At 39.9% G+C, this 18,537-nt stretch overlaps 1 protein-coding gene across 3 annotated transcripts in view; it reads right to left on the bottom strand.

Moving 5' to 3' along the window:
• The window catches only part of wdr41 (WD repeat domain 41), a 47,349-nt gene that overhangs the window by 8,330 nt on the left and 20,482 nt on the right, over positions 1 to 18,537 (bottom strand). The window contains exons 4-10 of one of the 3 annotated variants that reach the window (XM_073048241.1): positions 13,702 to 13,750; positions 12,522 to 12,653; positions 10,492 to 10,554; positions 6,582 to 6,671; positions 5,353 to 5,464; positions 3,475 to 3,537; positions 3,129 to 3,236 (exon numbers count right to left, since the gene is read on the bottom strand). In XM_073048241.1, coding sequence (XP_072904342.1) covers positions 3,129 to 3,236; positions 3,475 to 3,537; positions 5,353 to 5,464; positions 6,582 to 6,671; positions 10,492 to 10,554; positions 12,522 to 12,653; positions 13,702 to 13,750 — 617 coding nt within the window. The remainder of the gene's footprint in view (positions 1 to 3,128; positions 3,237 to 3,474; positions 3,538 to 5,352; positions 5,465 to 6,581; positions 6,672 to 10,491; positions 10,555 to 12,521; positions 12,654 to 13,701; positions 13,751 to 18,537) is intronic. The other 2 variants (XM_073048242.1, XM_073048243.1) reach the window with 2 other exon arrangements.

Below are 18,537 nucleotides of genomic sequence, written 5' to 3'. Positions count from 1 at the left end.
GCCAAAAAGCAATCAATTTCATGACATATGTCAATGATAATAAAGCTAATTCTAATTATGAATTGAGAAGCTGCAACTCAGCAAGGTCAGCTCATTTGATTAAGCATTCAAAGTCATCTGCACAACTTTAATCTTGTAGATGCATATTTTAAAAGGGGAAATATGTACAATTTGTCAGAAGCTCAAATTTAAAAGGTAGGCATGCATTCACAGTAATGGACTGAATAAGGTTAATTAACCTTTATTTGAAAAGTTTAAAATATTATAGATTTTTACTTGGATGGTGAAAGCACTGTCAATCAAAAGATGATTGTGTAGAGGATTACAGCAGATTTTTTTAAGACAAAAGGTGACACTTCATACAATTCAGCACTCAATATGGCACTGTCATGTCAGAAAAGTCTGCACATACATCTTTAGAGCAGGAATCTAATCCACAAACTTTTAACTCAAAAGTACCAAATGACCCTGACCTGACCTGACCTGAGTTGTGACAAAATTGTCTTTAACGACCTCTTTCAACTTTATTTTTTGCTATTCCAAGCACCAACATAACTCTTTCCTGGCATGCATACACCAAACAGAATGCTGCTTTCTCACATATCACATAACTTAACACAGAAAGCTTTGCTATGCACATCAATTCACAGAAAAATAGGTGTAACAATCATTTGGGTAAGCAAGGTTGCCCTGTGTATCTTGAGATAGATTTTGGTTTATAAATTTAGGTAACAAAACAGAATTAGTGACACCTCTCAGCAATCTCTTTAGAGCATGCCAAGAACAACAAAAAAAAATCCTATTCTGAGTAAATTTAGGATTTTAAAGTGTTAAGCCCCACAAATGGTTACAACATCCAGCCTTCCAGTAAGATGGCAGCACATTTGATTGTGGTGGTTTCTAGGGTGTGAGCCAAAGGTGGTATTGTCCTTTTTAAAAGTATGACTGCAAGACCTTACTGGACATTAGGAACTTAAAGTACTGCAGGTCTACCCCATCAGCGAGTTGCTCATTGGCAGAGAAAGTGAAGGATCTGGACTTGGTGTGGATCATGCTGCTGCCTACATCAGCGAAGAGTTGAAGAAGTTGGAGTACAAATGAGGTGTGCAGTCTAACAGGGAGTGATCGTCTATGTTGCTTGTGATCGTGTAACCCTGTTGAATATTGTTAATGTGGAATGCTGCAAGTCCGATTCACTAATTTATTGGCAGTTGGCAGGGGTGGGTGACAAGGGCTGAGTGGTGCTGTAGGGGGAGGGGGAGCTGCATGGTCTTGGTCATAGCGAGGACTAGACCTCAAGCCATGATGTCACCTGTTCACAGCCGTGAAAGAGGGAGATATCGAAGTCGGTGCACTCCACCAGAGGTGGTGTGGCGCGGTGTCCTAGCTGAAGTGCTGCTCTCCAGTGTTCGTTTGGCAGAAGACAAGCTGTATTGTGGTTGACTGCTGATTTCTGCAAAATTCATGGACCCAGTCTTGGACTATTTTTTTGTACCACCGTATTTTACTGATATCTACATGTGCTTGCTATCTTATATGTGCCTTATGCCGTGTGTGACAGTTGGTACTGTGTTTTGCCCTTTGGCCCTGGAGTAATGCTGCTTCATTTGGCTGTATTCATGGATAATCGTGTATGGTTCTGTTGAGGAAACAGAGAGCCTGCAGAGAGACTTAGATAGTTTAAGGGAATGGGCAAAGAAGTGGCAAATGAAATACAATGTTGGAAAGTGTATGGTCATGCACTTTGGTGGAAGAAATAAATGGACAGACTATTATTTAGATGGGGAGAAAAAACAAAATGCAGAGGTGCAAAGGGACTTGGGAGTCCTTTTGCAGGATACCCTAAAGTTTAACTTCCAGATTAAGTCAGTGGTGAAGAAAGCAAATGCAATGTTGGCATTCATTTCTTGGAGGTATAGAATATAAGAGCAGGAATGCGATGTTGAGGTTCTATAAGGCACTCGTGAGACCACACTTGGAGTACAGTGTGCAGTTTTGAACTCCTTATTTTAGAAAAGATATACCGACATTGGAGAGGGTCAGGGAAGATTCACAAGAATGATTCCAGGAATGAAAGGGTTACCATATGAGGAATGTCTGGCAGCTCTTGGGCTGTATTCCCTGGAGTTCAGGAGAATGATGGGGGAATCTCAAAGAAACATTCTGTATGTTAAAAGGCCTGAACAGATCAGATATAGCAAAGTTATTTCCCTTGGTAGGGGAGTCTAGGACAAGAGGGCATGACTTCAGGATTGAAGGACGTCCATTTAGAACAGAGATGTGGAGAAATTATTTAGTCAGAGGGTGGTAAATCTGTGGAATTTGTTGCCATGAACGGCTGTGGAAGTCAAGACACTGGGTGTATTTAAGGCATAGATAGACAGGTTCTTTATTAGCCAGCACATCAAAGGGTATGGGGAGAAGGCAGGGGAGTGGGCATGACTGGAAGAATTGGATCAGCCCATGATTGAATGGCAGAGCAGACTCGATGGGCCTAATGGCCTACCTCTGCTCCTATATCTATGGTCTGATGGAATGACAATTAAATTTGAATTTGAAACTTTACATTTAAAAAAACTGAATACAAATATATTTGTTATGCAATAGCTTCTAGCAGCTTCAACATTAAATACCACATATTCTGATTGTTCCTTCCTCTTATCCTACACCCCTCCGCACCACCATCACAATCCCACAGAACTATGTTCCCTCCCCTTTCTCCTCAGTTTAGAATTTACCTTAACATTGATTCCTTTAAATATATGCACTCATCCTTTGGACTATGTGAGGTCTGACAACATAGAGCATAGAACAGTCCACCATGTTTGTGTCCGCCATGATGCCAAACTAATCCCATGGTCTATACCTCTCTATGCTGTCTGTCAAAACACCACTTAAACACTGCTGTTTAATCTGCTTCTACCACATTCCCTAGCAGCACATTCCAGGCACATACCACTATGAATAAAAAAAAGCTGGCCTTGCAACACTACTTTAAACTTTCTCCCTCACCCAAGCTCAAATGGGGCACTGCTTTGCATCAAATTTATATTCACTTCCAGCTAAGAAAAGAATCATTGGTAAAATTAATCCTGATAATGCCAAATAAAATAATAAAATAAATTTACCATTTATAGTGATTAGAGCTCTAATGTCATCTTCATGGTTTGATAGTCTTCGCATCTCAGTAATTTCCCAAGTGTGAGATTCTGATGATGTTACCAGCTTGAAGATAACTTAAAGAACATAGCAAAGTACAATAATATATTAAATAATCTGAACAAGCTTTCTTTTTTAATGCACGCAGTAAAACCTAATTGATATTTGTATGGGGAACAAATTTTGAATTAGCTTGGATAGCTTTTAAATTAGAATGTCATAAAATATGGCTAACAGATTGTTTTCATTGTTAATTCTCTCATTAATTCTTGATTAAAATGAATGTGCACATACAACTTCAGTAAAAAGGCATACCTAGTTCCTTCCTGATAGCTGCAACAATGTTGTTTTTTGAGAGTTCAATCATTAAACTTACATCTGTAAAAAGCAAAACAGAATTTAATAGTTAAATGTAACATGCCAGATGGCAAATATACTACCCTTAACTTCTTATGCAAGAACCCCAACAAGACAAGTGATAATATTCCTCATAATCAGGAATAAGCTAGAGCAGGTAAGGAATGTTAAGCCTGATAGACCAACTAGATTGCGATAGAAATCACAACAAAAACCCCAACAAGGCAAGCAAGAGATAATATTCCTGGTAAGCTCGAGCAGGTAAGAAATGTTAAGGCTAACAGACCAACTAGATTGTGGTAGTAATCACAATATTACATAATGAGACAAAGATAATAATTAAAATTAAAAGTAATAGAGTAAATAGGCCTAACAGGCTAAGTACAGGAAAAATACAAACAAAACTAAGAGTGCCAATTCTGGTTACGGTATTTCTATAATTTCTGTAGACCTTATTGAATATAGCTCATAAAGAGAGAACTCTCTGTGGCTGAATATTCATACTAATCTTGGGCCCACACCAGTTATGGAAATTGTTCAAGCAGCTTATCAGCCACAAGCAGGCAAAACAAAGTAGGAAAGTTAATGTAGAGAATTTGCAGCAGAGAAACTAGAGATAAAACACAACAACTCATTGATGATATCACCCTAATTTTCTTATAGCAAAAGTAAAACTCTAACCCACTATTTATACTATTGAATTGTACAAGGTCGATTTTTCCAGTAATTTAAAATAATAGTGCAACTTTTAGTACTCTCTCTTCCACTTTTCCTTTTGAGGTGGCATTGTAGGCAATGCCTCAATGACATTATCTAGAATAGAACCAACAATTTGAACTGGGAGCTAAGGTCAAAATTAAACTATGGTTTCTTGAGTAATCTGATCCAAATGAAGATTTTGAACTACAGGTAATGGGCTAATCTGTGTACAGTTTTCACAGGTCAGTGCATTAGACTCAAATCAGCAGTAGTATTTTAAAACTACTTCTACTTGGAAACAGTGAAGAAAAGTTTTCACAGAGTGATCAGAATAACAGCAGGGAATGTCTGGTGTCAGTAAGAGCACTTAAAACTGTCAACTGTAACAGCTTTCTTCCAGATTATTTTATATTCTTCATTTTCAAGACCTAATTCAATCCCTTTAAACAATATCCTAGATTCTACCTCAAGTGTTATCTATCCTTGAATCATTGGCCCTCAGTTCAAAAATAAATTCTTATCCGCTAGGTTCTGCAGGTGAGAATCCTCAGGCACCTCATCTCCACTGAGCAACTGAAAGCAGTCTTTTATTATTTATCCACGACAAAATTCTGAGTTTTTAACTTGTCTCATTATATGGTGCCCCTGCTGCAAGCTTTGCCCTAAAATGCTGAATCCTGCATCAACTCTGTCATCTTCTGCTCCACCTCCACAAATCCCGTCTCTGCCATTCACAAGACCCATTAGCCAAGATCGTTTCTTTCTCCTTTCAGTCTATTTATCCCTTTGAATTGCAGGTGTTTGGTTGCAGGCATTACAACCATACGATAGTAGAAAATAAACCTATCCTTCAAGCACCAGAGAAAGAACATCAAAATCAGGGCCTGGTCTAAATAAAACAAACAAAAAATTCCAATTATAGTGTGCTGAGGAAATAAAATTCATGAACAGCAGTAATCTACTCAAAATTCAAATATATATCACTATCCTCAAATTAAGTTTTATTTTTGTCATATTAAATATTTTATCGTATTAATCATTGATTCTGCTAAACAAGTTTATTAAAAAAATCACCTTGTAAAGGAAGACAATTATAAATTAAGAATTGGAACAAATGGAATATTTTGAAGAGCAAACCTGCATCTTTAAAACAAGCTGTTTTACAGAGTAATTCTGCGTTATACGTCCAAACACATATTCTATCAGCTCCAGACACCCATACCTCAAGCCTTTCGAGAACCATCAAGCACTGCAAAAAAACCAAAACAATTTGCATATAAAATTAATATTTTGGCTCATCATGCAAGGATCCACTAAATACACAAATCCCCAGACAGATATATTGATGTGTAAAATTACATGTGGGGGTAGAGCAGTGTGCAAATAGTTGACATGTAATGAACAAGATACTCATTAAAATTCTAGAAGTTACTCTTAGAATATGTGTAACTAATAGTTTAAAATAGAAGCATACTGAGCTTGTGCAACATTGCCTTCGCTAATAACTTTGAACCTGCTCTCAAAATTCACTTTAATCATTTCCACTAGCTCTCTTCTTTTTCTGGATCCCTCCATCTCCATATTTCAATAAACCCACCAACTCCCTGAACTACCTAGACCACAGCTGTTACAACCCTGTTTCTTGTAAGGATGCCATCCCTTTCTCCTAGTTTATCGGTCTCCACCATATTTGCACAAGATGAGGCTTTCTATTCCAGATCATCTAAAAAGCTCTCTTTTTCAGGAAATGTGGCAACCCTTCTACTGAAGTTGATGGTGCCCTCTCTTTTATTTATTGGACTTCCGCTCTCATCCCAATTCCCTCCAAATGCTGGTCCTCACATTTCACCTTAGTAGCCTCTGCACTTGGCATATCATCCATTGTCATTTCCACCACTAGCCACACCTTTCTCTACCTGTCACATACTGCCTTCTACAAGGACAATTTTTTCCATGACTCCATGCTCCACCTGTGTCTCCCCATCTACCCCTCCATCACCCCGGCACTTTCCATTGCAACTGCAGGGTGTGAAACATTTGTTCTTATACTACCTAACTTGCCTGCATTCAGGGACTTAGCATTCACATGCATCTCCTCCAAACCTGTCTATTGCACTTGGTGCCCTCAACAAGGCTTCCTCTACATCAGTGAAACTAAGTGCAGACTAGGCAGCTGTTTGCAGTGTACCTGCACTGTTCGCAATGGCCAACCAAGCTCCCAGATGCATGCAATTTCATCTTTCCTTCCTATTCCATAATGACCAGGCCTTCTTTATGGCCTAAATGATACAAACTGGAACATCACTTTATTTCCTGCCTGGGTAGTCTACAACCCAATAGTTAACTTAAGGCAGCTTCAAAATTACCTTGTGTTCCCTTTCTTTTTCTCTTTCTCTCTCCCCCCTTCTGATGCACTTCAGGTCCTCCCATTTTAATTTCCTGTGACACCCACCACACTAAAGTGAAAAAGTCAAAGGGTAAAGGTTTAAGGTAAGGGGAAGAAGTTTAAGCAAGATTTATGTGAAAAGGATCATTTAAGTTGTCTAGAGTCCATACATGGACAACACAATGAGTGGTCATGGGCAAGGGAGTTCCAAAGGGCAAAGGGGCATTGTACTTCTTTAAGGAAGCTTTGAGTAACATCGTTGAGTATTTTACTAGGTAGACAGAACTTGGAAAAAGGGTCTTTTCTTGGAGTTTTTTGTTGGACATATGAACACTGTCTGCTCAAAGTGGCTTACCCAGCAGAGCCAAATGAGTATAATTTGGGTTTGGGGGAGGATATAGATATTGATTCCTTTATCCTTCCAATGAATTTGAATGATATTGCAGAGACAACATTGAAAGTAACTTTCCAGAGAGCTGATTTATCTACTATAGGTAGTTCAGTCACAATGGCATAGAGGACAGCAGGGATAATTGCTGCCTGCTAGACCACAAGAGACTGGGTCCAAGGTCTTCATCTACAAATACCCTTTTCCTCAATCAAACAAACTGTGCTGGAACATCAAAGATCGATGTCTGTCTTCGCCAATATAAGTGAGGTAGTCTTTCCCAGGTCCTGTGTAATACCTTTAACAGCAGAGGGGAGTGTGATCTAGTGGGGAGCAATTCCATAGAAGATGTTGATTATTATGCCCAGATGATGTTTTACAATAGACAGTAGGAGCAGGAGTAGGCCATTTGGCCCTTCTAGCCAGCACTGCCATTCACTGTGATCATGGCTGATCATACACAATCAGTACCCCGTTCCTGCCTTCTTCCCATATCCCTTGACCCCGCTATCTATAAGAGCTCTATCTAACTCTCTCTTGAATACATCCAGAGACTTGGCCTCCACTGCCTTCTGGGGCAGAGCATTCCACATATCCACCACTCTCTGGGTGAAAAAGTTTTTCCGCATCTCTGTTCTAAATGGTCTACCCCTTATTCTTAAACTGTGGCCTCTAGTTCTGGACTCACCCATCAGTGGGAACATGCTTCCTGCCTCCAGTGTGTCCAATCCCTTAATAATCTTATATGTTTCAATCAGATCCCCTCTCATCCTTCTAAATTCCAGTGTGTACAAGCCCAGTTGCTCCAATCTTTCAACATATGGCAGTCCCGCCATTCCGGGAATTAACCTTGTGAACCTATGCTGCACTCCCTCAATAGGAAGAATGTCCTTCCTCAAATTTGCAGACCAAAACTGCACACAATACTCCAGGTGGGGTCTCACCAGGGCCCTGTACAGCTGCAGAAGGACCTCTTTACTCCTATACTCAATTCCTCTTGTTATATAGGCCAGCATGCCATTAGCTTTCTTCACCTGCTGTACCTACATGCTTGCTTTCATTGACTGATGTACAAGAACACCTAGATCTTGTTGTACTTCCCCTTTTCCTAACTTGACTCCATTTAGATAGTAATCTGCCTTCCTGTTCTTGCCACCAAAGTGGATAACCTCACATTTATCCACATTAAACTGCATCTGCCATACATTTGCCCACTCACCCAACCTGTCCAAGTCACCCTGCATTCTCATAACATCCTCCTCACATTTCACACTGCCACCCAGCTTTGTGTCATCAGCAAATTTGCTAATGTTACTTTTAATCCCTTTATCTAAATTATTAATGCATATTGTAAACAGCTGCGGTCCCAGCACCGAACCTTGCAGTACCCCACTGGTCACAGTCTGCCATTCTGAAAGGGACCCATTAATCGCTACTCTTTGTTTCCTGTCAGCCAGCCAATTTTCAATCCATGTCAGTACTCTGCCCCCAATACCATGTGCCCTAATTTTGCCCACTAATCTCCTATGTGGGACTTTATCAAAAGCTTTCTGGAAGTCCAGGTACACTACATCCACTGGCTCTCCCTTGTCCATTTTCATAGTTACATCCTCAAAAAACTCCAGAAGATTAGTCAAGCATGATTTTCCCTTCATAAATCCATGCTGACTCGGACTGATCCTTCTACTGCTATCCAAATGTGTTGTAATTTCCTCTTTTGTAATTGACTCCAGCATCTTTCCCACCACTGACGTCAGGCTAACCGGTCTATAATTCCCTGTTTTCTCTCTCCCTCCTTTCTTGAAAAGTGGGACAACATTAGCCACCCTCCAATCAGCAGGAACTGTTCCTGAATCTATAGAACATTGGAAAATGATTACCAATGCGTCCACGATTTCTAGAGCCACCTCTTTAAGTACCCTGGGATGCAGACCATCAGGTCCCGGGGACTTAACAGCCTTCAGACTCAACAGTCTATCCAACACCGTTTCTTGCCTAATATAAATTTCCTTCAGTTCATCCTTTACCCTAGTTCCTTTGGCCACTATTACATCTGGGAGATTGTTTGTGTCTTCCCTAGTAAAGACAGATCCAAAGTACCCGTTGAACTCGTCTGCCATTTCCTTAATCCCCATAATAAATTCACCCGTTTCTGTCCTCAATGGCCCAATTTTGGTCTTAACTATTTTTTTGCTATTCACATACCTAAAGAAGCTTTTACTATCCTCCTTTATATTCTTAGCTAGTTTACCTTCGTACCTCATTTTTTCTTGGTGTATTGACTTTTTTGTTATCTTCTGTTGCTCTTTAAAAGCTTCCCAGTCCTCCGGTTTCCCGCTCATCTTTGCTATGTTATACTTCTTCTCTTTTATTTTTATACTGCCCTTTACTTCCCTCGTCAGCCACGGCTGCCCCTTACTCCTCTTAGGATCTTTCTTCCTCTTTGGAATAAACCGATCCTGTACCTTCTGCATTATTCCCAAAAATACTTGCCATTGTTGTTCCACCGTCTTCCCTGCTAGGGTATTTTTCTCCAAGCTGTGAGTCAAAGCATCCTTAATTCACTGAAGTAATGTCTGGTCGAGGGAAGTGCCTGGTGTGAAAAGTTTTCTTTCATCATGTGCCTATTTAAGAGTCTCTTTTAATGGCTATACTGTATCTGTCTCTACTACCACCCATGGTGGTGTGTTCCATGCACCTACAACTTCCTGTATAAAAAACTACCTCTATCATCCCCTTGTATACTTTCTCCCAAACACCTTAAAAGTACATCCTCTCACATTAGCCACTGCCACCCTGCGAAAAAGATGTTGCCTATCCATGCTATCTATGCCTCTTATCATCCTAAACCCTCCGATCAAGTCTCCTCTCATCCACCTTCAATCAAATGAGGAAACCCCTAGCTCAATCAAACTTTCTTCATAAGACATCTGCTCTCTAACCTAAGCAGCATCCTGATAAATCACCTCTGTACTTTCTCTAAAGCTTCCACATCCTTTCTATAATGAGGCAGCTAAAACCAATCACAATACTCCAAATGCTGTCAAACCAGTTTTATAAAGCTGCAACATTACCTCACGGCTCTTAACTCAATTTCCCCAACCAAAGGTCAACACACTAAACGCCTTAACTACCCCTATTAACTTGCGCTGCAACTTTGAGGAATCCATGGATTTGGACCCCAAAATCTCTCTGTTCCTCCACACTGCTAAGAATCCTGCCACGAATTTTGTATTATGCCATCAAATTTAACTTACCAAAGTGTATCACTTCACACTTATCTGGATTGAACTCCATCTGACACTCTTCAGCCCAGTTCTGCATTCTGTCAATATCCTGTTGCAACCTATGACAATCTTCTACACTACCCACAACACCACCAATCTATGTCACTGTGATAAAATATACTTATAACATTTTTCTTATACTATTCATCAAATATTAAATGGAGGGACTTAATACCCATTGATACAAATCCACTAAACTAGAGGCTTTATCTTACCTTAACAGAAGACTGAAATTCTGCCAGCAAATGGATTTGGCTGCCAGTGTCTAAATCCCAGATCTGGCTATATCAATAAAGGAGAATCCATATAGAATTAATTTTATCACCAAGTTGCTTGCCATTTCAACTAAAAAAATATATTAAAACATTTGTCCTGGAGAACCATGGATCAGATTTCTTTCACTACAGGCTACAGTAGTATACCTACCATCAGAAACCCCAAATGATTCGTTGGCAATATGATATCTCACTTGGCAATAATACAAGTTGATGTAAAGCTTTCCAGCACCAGAGAAAAACATTAGGCTATCTTTTCAGTCAATCCATGTGCTAACACTAGACTGGTTGACACTAGAACAACTTTTGGATTAACTGAATTTGTAATATCCCAATAAATGAATTTTCTTGGTAAATAAATCACTGAAAAATGCCAAGGGATTTTAATGAAAGAATATATTTTTGAGATTATCTTTTCAATACTTAAGGAGGGATTTGTGCAACAAGCAACACAAACTCTACAAACACAGACATGCACACAAACACACTTGGTCTTTCATTAAGTGTGTTACTCACAATTAATAGATCAGAGATACAAAAGCAATAAGGGAATTAGTCCAAATTTGCACACACCGGTTTAGAAAACAAATCACTCAGGTCCTTTGGAATATACACACCTATATTTCCCAATAAGTGCCAAACACCAATACATATCAGTTGTATGCTTTAAATTTTGTTTCAAATTTCTTTCCTCCCCCCCCCACCTACCCCATGATTAACTTCTATAAATTGTATACTAGAAAATGCAACATTCAACCCACTCTTTAAAGTTCATTTTCAAATCTTACCTGCAATTATTTTCACAACCTTAACTTAATGTCACCCAACTACTGGAAACCATTGTTACACAATTAATGTTATCAGCTTTGGGTGTAAAAGCTCAATCCTTTCATGATTTCTGTAGCATCTCTAACTCCACATGCCTCACCTCTTTCTCCTATAACCAAAATCTGCATCCTTCAGAAACTCCTTCCTATTCTTTGCAACTAAAAAAGTAATAATATACCCTTCCCTTGGCCATTATATGTTCCTGTCATGGGATTATGAAAATACACCAATAAAAAAGTCCCATTATCAAGTTATAGTTGTGCACATGTCCGGCATTACTAAATTGAGTATTCTAAGAACTAAATACGTAAGAATTCTATTAATAATAAAAACAGACTGATAATAAAAATAATCACAGGTCAATGATAGGACCTGAAACATTAACTCTCATTTCTCTTTTGAGAGATGCTACTCAACCTGCTGAGCATTTCCAGCAGATTTTATTTCTATCTCAGCTTTGCAGTGGTCTGGGAACTCTGATGTTCTAGGATCTACCATGTAGTTAAATATGTTACTTCCACTGGCGCCAAATGCACCAGATGATCGAATGACAGCTATGGATCCTTCTGTGTATCTAAGACAGTTGGGTCAAGACATTCTTTGATTGTTAATCAAAAAATTGACAAAGGCGGAGCAGACTCGATGAATCAAATGGCCTAATTATGTTTCTATATCTTAATAGGATTCTATTTGCCTTCTTATTCTTTTATCCATTTGTACCAAAACAGGATCTGAATAATAAGGCCCTTTTTCTTCCACTGGTTTAAAATTTTATCAGGTGCAGGACGCATTTCCTTCCCCCATTCTTATTTTAAAATAAGTCATTTCACATTTTTTCTGTTGATATGTATCTTGCTCCAGCAGTTTTATACAAATTGCCATCATCTCATGTTACTACATATTTTAGTCAACTAAAGGCTTGTCTAACAGTTCAATATGCTTCTCTTTCAATTTATGAAATTAAAATGTTTATCAAGGAACTCAAAGCAAAGACCAAACAATCTAATAGAAAACAGACATTAACAGATAATGAAATATTACAATTTTGAACATGGTTAAGAGCACAGAGATACAAAATGGAAATCTCCTTGGACAAGCTAAGTAAACAATCACATATTTTCCAGACTATATTTAAAGGATACAATAACTGTCTTATCAGAAGAAGCAGTAAGAAGACAACTACTTTCTGGCTGCAAATGATACATCAGTGGAATGACAGCAATTCCTGTGATAGGTCTAGAATGGCCACATAGCTCAGAAAGCCTCTCTCCAGTCTGCATGCATAAGATAAAATATTTGATTAAAAATGGTTTTGTAAAAACCAGGATATCAATTTCAATAATACCCGAGCAAGAAAAATCTAAAACTGTTTTAAAAGCAACAAAAATGTGAACAGTAATTACAAGTAGTAGTTTACCCTACTATAATATATACACCATATCAAATGCTTGATCTTACAATCACACCAATCCAAAATAAAGTAATAAAACAGAACCATAAACAACTGTTACTTGAGCAGTATTTGGCCTGAGAGCAAATGGATCTCAAATCCCTTAATGCCAATGAATGCAATTTTACCAATTGCAGTCTTTAAGTAAAAGGACAAATTATATTGATCAGCTCATTTTGATCAGTTTACTCAGAAAAATATAACAGACTAAAAGAGTTTTTAGTTTTTTTAAAATCCTTACACTGAATTGAAACATGATTGGCCACATACTTAACCAAAATAGCAATGGATAAAACACACCACCTTCTGGATGCCTGCTGTACTGTGCGCTGCATTTCCCAATGTTTGTCATAAGAACTTCTTACAAACTTATGAATAAATATCCACAACCTCCAACTAAGGTATGTATGAAAAGTTAACTAAGATCTTCTTGTAATTTTTAATATTTCCTAACATCATCTCAAGATTTAAACAAAAGCACATAAGGGATAGCGGAATTTAAAGATTTTTATACCAATGATTTCTCTGTGATTCTCTCTTGAAAACAATGCCTATATACTGCTCGAAAGATTATTATTGACAAGTCAGTTTTATCAGCCTACAAGAAAAATTATTAAGTCATACATAGTAATAAACAAAATTCATTCTCATGAATGTTCACAAATTCACAGTCCATTTCTAAGTCAACTGAGAACTTGCCTGACTTTCCTCAATTATGTGAGGCACTGGGATTTGATTTCAAAGACAGTGAATAGAAATATTGGCTGTTTACCCAGTAAAGAATACTCAGATACTCATTGGTCAAGTCAATTTTCTTTGCAAATCTGAAACAATGTCTTACATACAACAAAATCTGTTCAACAAATAGTTACCTGTACATTCCATATAAACACAACCCCATCATCTCCTGCTGAGGCAAACCTGCAGAAATAAAAATTAGCATAGAATTTATTCTTCTTGAATTAAGTGTAAAAATTTGAAGAAAAACAACAGAAAAATGATATATCTACTAACTTTGCCATTCCTTCAGACTTTTAATCCCCCTACAATATTCTTCATAAATAAATTCAGGTTAAGATAATTCATGGAACTTGCCATCTGGATGAGCTATTTTAAACCAGGTCCAGGATCCAGGTACGCAAATGACATGCATTCCTTCTTTCCATGAGATAAAAAAGTGATAGGTTGCACTCAAATAAGTTTCATACTTAAAGGAGAACCTCACCAGCATCAAGCATCAAGGCCATATTACACTAAAATGACATGAAGTGGTAGATAACAAACTGGTGGAGAAACTTAGCGGGTCAAGCAGTATCAATGAAAGCAGAGAGATGGTTGGTGTTTCAGGACAAGACCCTGAATATCTATCTATCTATCAGGTCAGAGGGTAAAAGGAGTATAAAAGATACAAAGATGGAGCATTGAGGCCGAGGCAGAGATGGAGGGAGGAGGCAGGGGCAACCAGGTGATAGGTAGAAACAGATGAGGAGGTTGATGACAAGTCAATAAATCTAGGTGGGGAGGTGGAGTGGACACCAGGGTGGGTGATAGGTAGAAGTATACGAAGAAAAAGGGAACAGCTGGAGCATAGTGGCAGAGAAAGAAGCCAGAAGAAAGTGAAGTGGAGACACGAGAGACTGCAGATACTGGAATCCTACAAGCAAGGAAGGTTATAAGTTGAACAAGGTAAGTGAGAGATAATGGGCAGATGGAACCAGTTGGGGGGCAAGGGGTAAAGGTGGTGGTGATTGAGAGGAAATCAGAAGGAGAGAAAAATGAGCGCAGTGTGACTTACCAGAAATTGAAAACACAAATATTCATATCATTAGATTGTAAAGATTGAAAGAGGTTCAAGATGTGGCATGTCATTAGATTAAATTCAAATGTTCATACCATTAGGTTCCACACAAGTAGAACACAAAGTGATTTTCCTCTAGTTTGCATCTGGCACCACAATGGCAGTGGACAAGACAGAGGATGGGTAAGTCAGTATGGGAGTGGGAAGAGAAGTCTAAATGGCAGTTTTGACAGAATGGCACAAAACAGTCACAAAGTCTACACGTAGCCTAGCCAACATCACAGAAGGCACACTGAGTGCACTGCGTATAGCTGGTGAAGTTGGGGAAGGTGTGTGTGAACTACTGCTCAACCTAGAAGCCATTTAAGTCTCTAGGTGGAGATAAGGACAGAAATGCATAGATAAATGGTACATCTCCTACAGATGCAGGGGAGGTGACAGGGAGGGTAGGGTGGGTGTAAATCAGAATTGATTAGAGAGCCTAAGATAAAAGAACCCTTGGTGATCATGACATGATCGAATTTGCCCTGGAATTTGAGGAGAAGCTAAAGTCAGATCTATCAGTATTACAGCGGAATAAAGGAAAATACAGAGGCATGAGAGAGGAGATGGCCAAAATTGATTGGAAAAGAACACTGGCAGGGATAATGGCAGAGCAGCAATGGCTGGAATTTCTGGAAGCAATTTAGAAGGCACAGGATATACACATCCCAAAGAAGTAGTAGTATTCTAAGGGCAAGAGCCCAAAGAGAAGGTATATATTACAACAAAGATTACTGGGAAGTTGGAGGATTGGGAAGTTTTAAAATACCAAAAGAAGGCAACTAAAAAGTCATTAAGAAGGTAAAGATGGAACATGAAAGTTGCCAATAATATTAAAAAGGATACTAAAAGCTTTTTTCAGAAATATAAAGTGTAAAAGAATGGTGAGAGTGGATATTAGTCCACTGGAAGATGATGCTGGAGAGGTAGTAATGGGGGACAACAAAATGCCAGGCAAACTGACGAAGTATTTTGTATCATTCTTCACTGTGGAAGGCACAGTATGGTGAAAGTTCCGGGTGACAGAGGTCATGAAGTTTGTGAAGTTACCATTACAAGGAAGAAAGGTTCTTGGGAAACTGAAAGGTCTGAAAGTAGATAGGTTACCTAGACCAGATGGTGTAGGAACCAGGTCCTGAAAGAGATGGCTGAAGAGATTGTGGAGGCATTAGTAATGGTCTTTCAAGAATCACTAGATTCTGGAATGGTACCGGAAGACTGGAAAATTGCAAATGTCACTCCAAGAAGGGAGAGAGGCATAAGAATTGAAATTATAGGACAGTTAGTCCGACCTCAAGAGGTTGGGATGATGTTGGAGTCAATTGTTAAGGATGTGGTTTTGGGGTGCTTGGAGGCATTTTAAAATAGGCCATAGTCAGCATGGTTTCCTCAGGGGAAAATCTTGCCTGGCAAATCTGTTGGAATTCTTTGAAGAAATAACAAGCATGATAAACAAAGGAAAAAATCAGATGATGTTGTGTACTTGCATTTTCAGAAGGCCTTTGATAGGCAGCCTCATGTGTGGCACCTTAACAAGCTACAAGCCCATGGTATTACAGGAAAGGATCTAGCATGGATAAAGTAGTGGCTGATTGGCAGGAGGTAAAGAGTGGGAATAAAGGGAGCCTTTTCTGGTTGACTGGCGGTGACTAGTGTTAGGACTGATTCTTTTTACGTTATATGTCAATGATTTGGATGATGGAATTGATGGTTTTGTTGCAAAATTTGCAGACGATATGAAGATAGGTAGAGGGGCAGGCAGCTTTGAGGAAATTAGCTACAGAAAGACTTGGACAAATTAGGAGAATGGGTAAAGAAGTGGCAGATACTACTACAGTGCTAGGAAGTGTATGGTCATGCACTTGGGTAGAAGAAACGAAAAGGCTGACTAAGAAACAAAAAGGCTAATTTCCAAATGGAGAGAAAATACAAAAATCTGAGGTGCAAAGGGATCTGGGGGTCCTTGTACAGGATTCCCTAAAGGCTAATTTGATGAGGAAGGCAAATGCAATGCTAGCATCGATTTCAAGAGGACTAGAATATAAAAGCAAGGGTGGAATGTTGAGACTTAATAAAGCACTTGAAAGGCCTCACCTGGTGTATTATGAGCAGTTTTAGATCCCTTATCTCAGAAAGGATGTGCTGAAACTGGAGAGGATTCAAAGGAGGTTCACGAAAAGGATTCCAAGCTTAAACGGCTTGTCATATGAAGAGCATTTGATGGCTCTGGCCCTTATTCACTGGAATTCAGAAGAATGAGGGGTGACCTCATTGAAACCTATCAAATGGTGAAAAGCCCTGATAAAGTCGATGTGGAGAGGATGTTTCCTATGGTGGGAGTATCTAAAACCAGAGGACATAGTCTCAGAATTGAGGGGTGTCCTTATAGAATGAAAATGAGGAGGCATTTCTTTAGCCAGAGAGTAATGGTGGAATTTGTTGCCACAGCTGTGAAGCCCAAGTCTTTATGTACATTTAAGGCAGAGGTTGATAAGTTCTTGATTGGTCAGGGCATGAAGGGATATGGTGGGGAAGGCAGGAGATTAGGGCTGAGTGAAAAATGGATCAGCCATGATGAAATGGTGGAGCAGAGATGATGGGCCAAATGGGCTAGTTCTGCTCTTATACCTTACGGTCTAAATAAGCAAACCAAGATGTCATGGAGAGAATAGTTCCTGTGGAAATCAGAACAGGCCAGGGAGGAGAAGATGCAACTGATAATAGGATCCAAATCAACACGTACAAAAGCTGGATGAACTCAGCAGGTCTGGTACCATCCATTGAAATGAGCAGTCAACGTTTCGGGCCGAGACCCTTTGTCAGGACTAAAGGAGGGGGCAGGGGCCTTATAAAGAAGGTGGGGGAGGGTGGAAGGTGCCAGGTGAAAAACCAATCAGAGGAAAGATCAAGGGGTGGGGGAGGGGAAGCAGGGAGGGGATAGGCAGGAGAGGTGATGAAGGAATGTAAGGGGAAAGCACTATGGGTAGTAGAAGAAGGCAGAATCATGAGAGAGGTGATAGGCAGCTAGAAGAGGAGGCAGAGTGAAAGTGGGATGGGGGAAGGGAGAGAGAGGGAATTACCGGAAGTTGGAGAATTCGATGTTCATACCAAGGGGCTGGAGACTACCCATACGGTATATGAGGTGTTGTTCCTCCAACCTGAGTTTGGCCTCATCATGGCAGTAGAAGAGGGCATGTATGGACATAACCAAATGGGAATGTGAAGCAGAGTTGAAGTGGGTGGCAACCGGGAGATCCTGTCTGTTGTGGTGGACGGAGCGGAGGTGCTTGACGAAGCGGCTCCCAATCTGCATCAGGTCTCACCAATGTAGAGGAGGCAGCACCGGATGCAATAGATTACCCCAACAGACTCACAAGTGAAGTGTTGCCTCACCTGGAAGGACTGTTTGGGGCCCTGAATGGTGGTAGGAGAGGAGGTGTAGGAACAGGTGTAGCACTTACGCTTGCAGGGATAAGTACCAGGTGGGAGATCTGTGGGGAAGGATGTGTGGACCAGGCAGTCACAGAGGGAACGATCCCTGCAAAAAACCAAGAGGGGTAGAGAGGGAAAGATGTGCTTAGTGGTGGGGTCCTGTTGAAGATGGCGGAAGCTGCGGAGGATAATATACTGGATCCGGAAGCTGGTGGGGTGGTAGGTGAGGACAAGGGGAACACGGTCCCTGTTGTGGTGACGGGAGGATGGGGTGAGGGCCAAAGTGCAGGAAATGGAGGAGATGGGGGTGAGGGCATCATTGATGATGGCAGAAGGGAAACCACAATTCTTAAAGAAAGAGGACATTTGAGATGTCCTGGAATGGAAAGCCTCATCCTGGGAGCAGATGCAGCGGAGACAGAGGAACTGGGAATAG

This window comes from Hemitrygon akajei, chromosome 6, assembly GCF_048418815.1.
Source record: "Hemitrygon akajei chromosome 6, sHemAka1.3, whole genome shotgun sequence".
Classification (NCBI taxonomy): domain Eukaryota; kingdom Metazoa; phylum Chordata; class Chondrichthyes; order Myliobatiformes; family Dasyatidae; genus Hemitrygon; species Hemitrygon akajei.
This window is presented reverse-complemented; position numbering and strand designations above follow the sequence as displayed.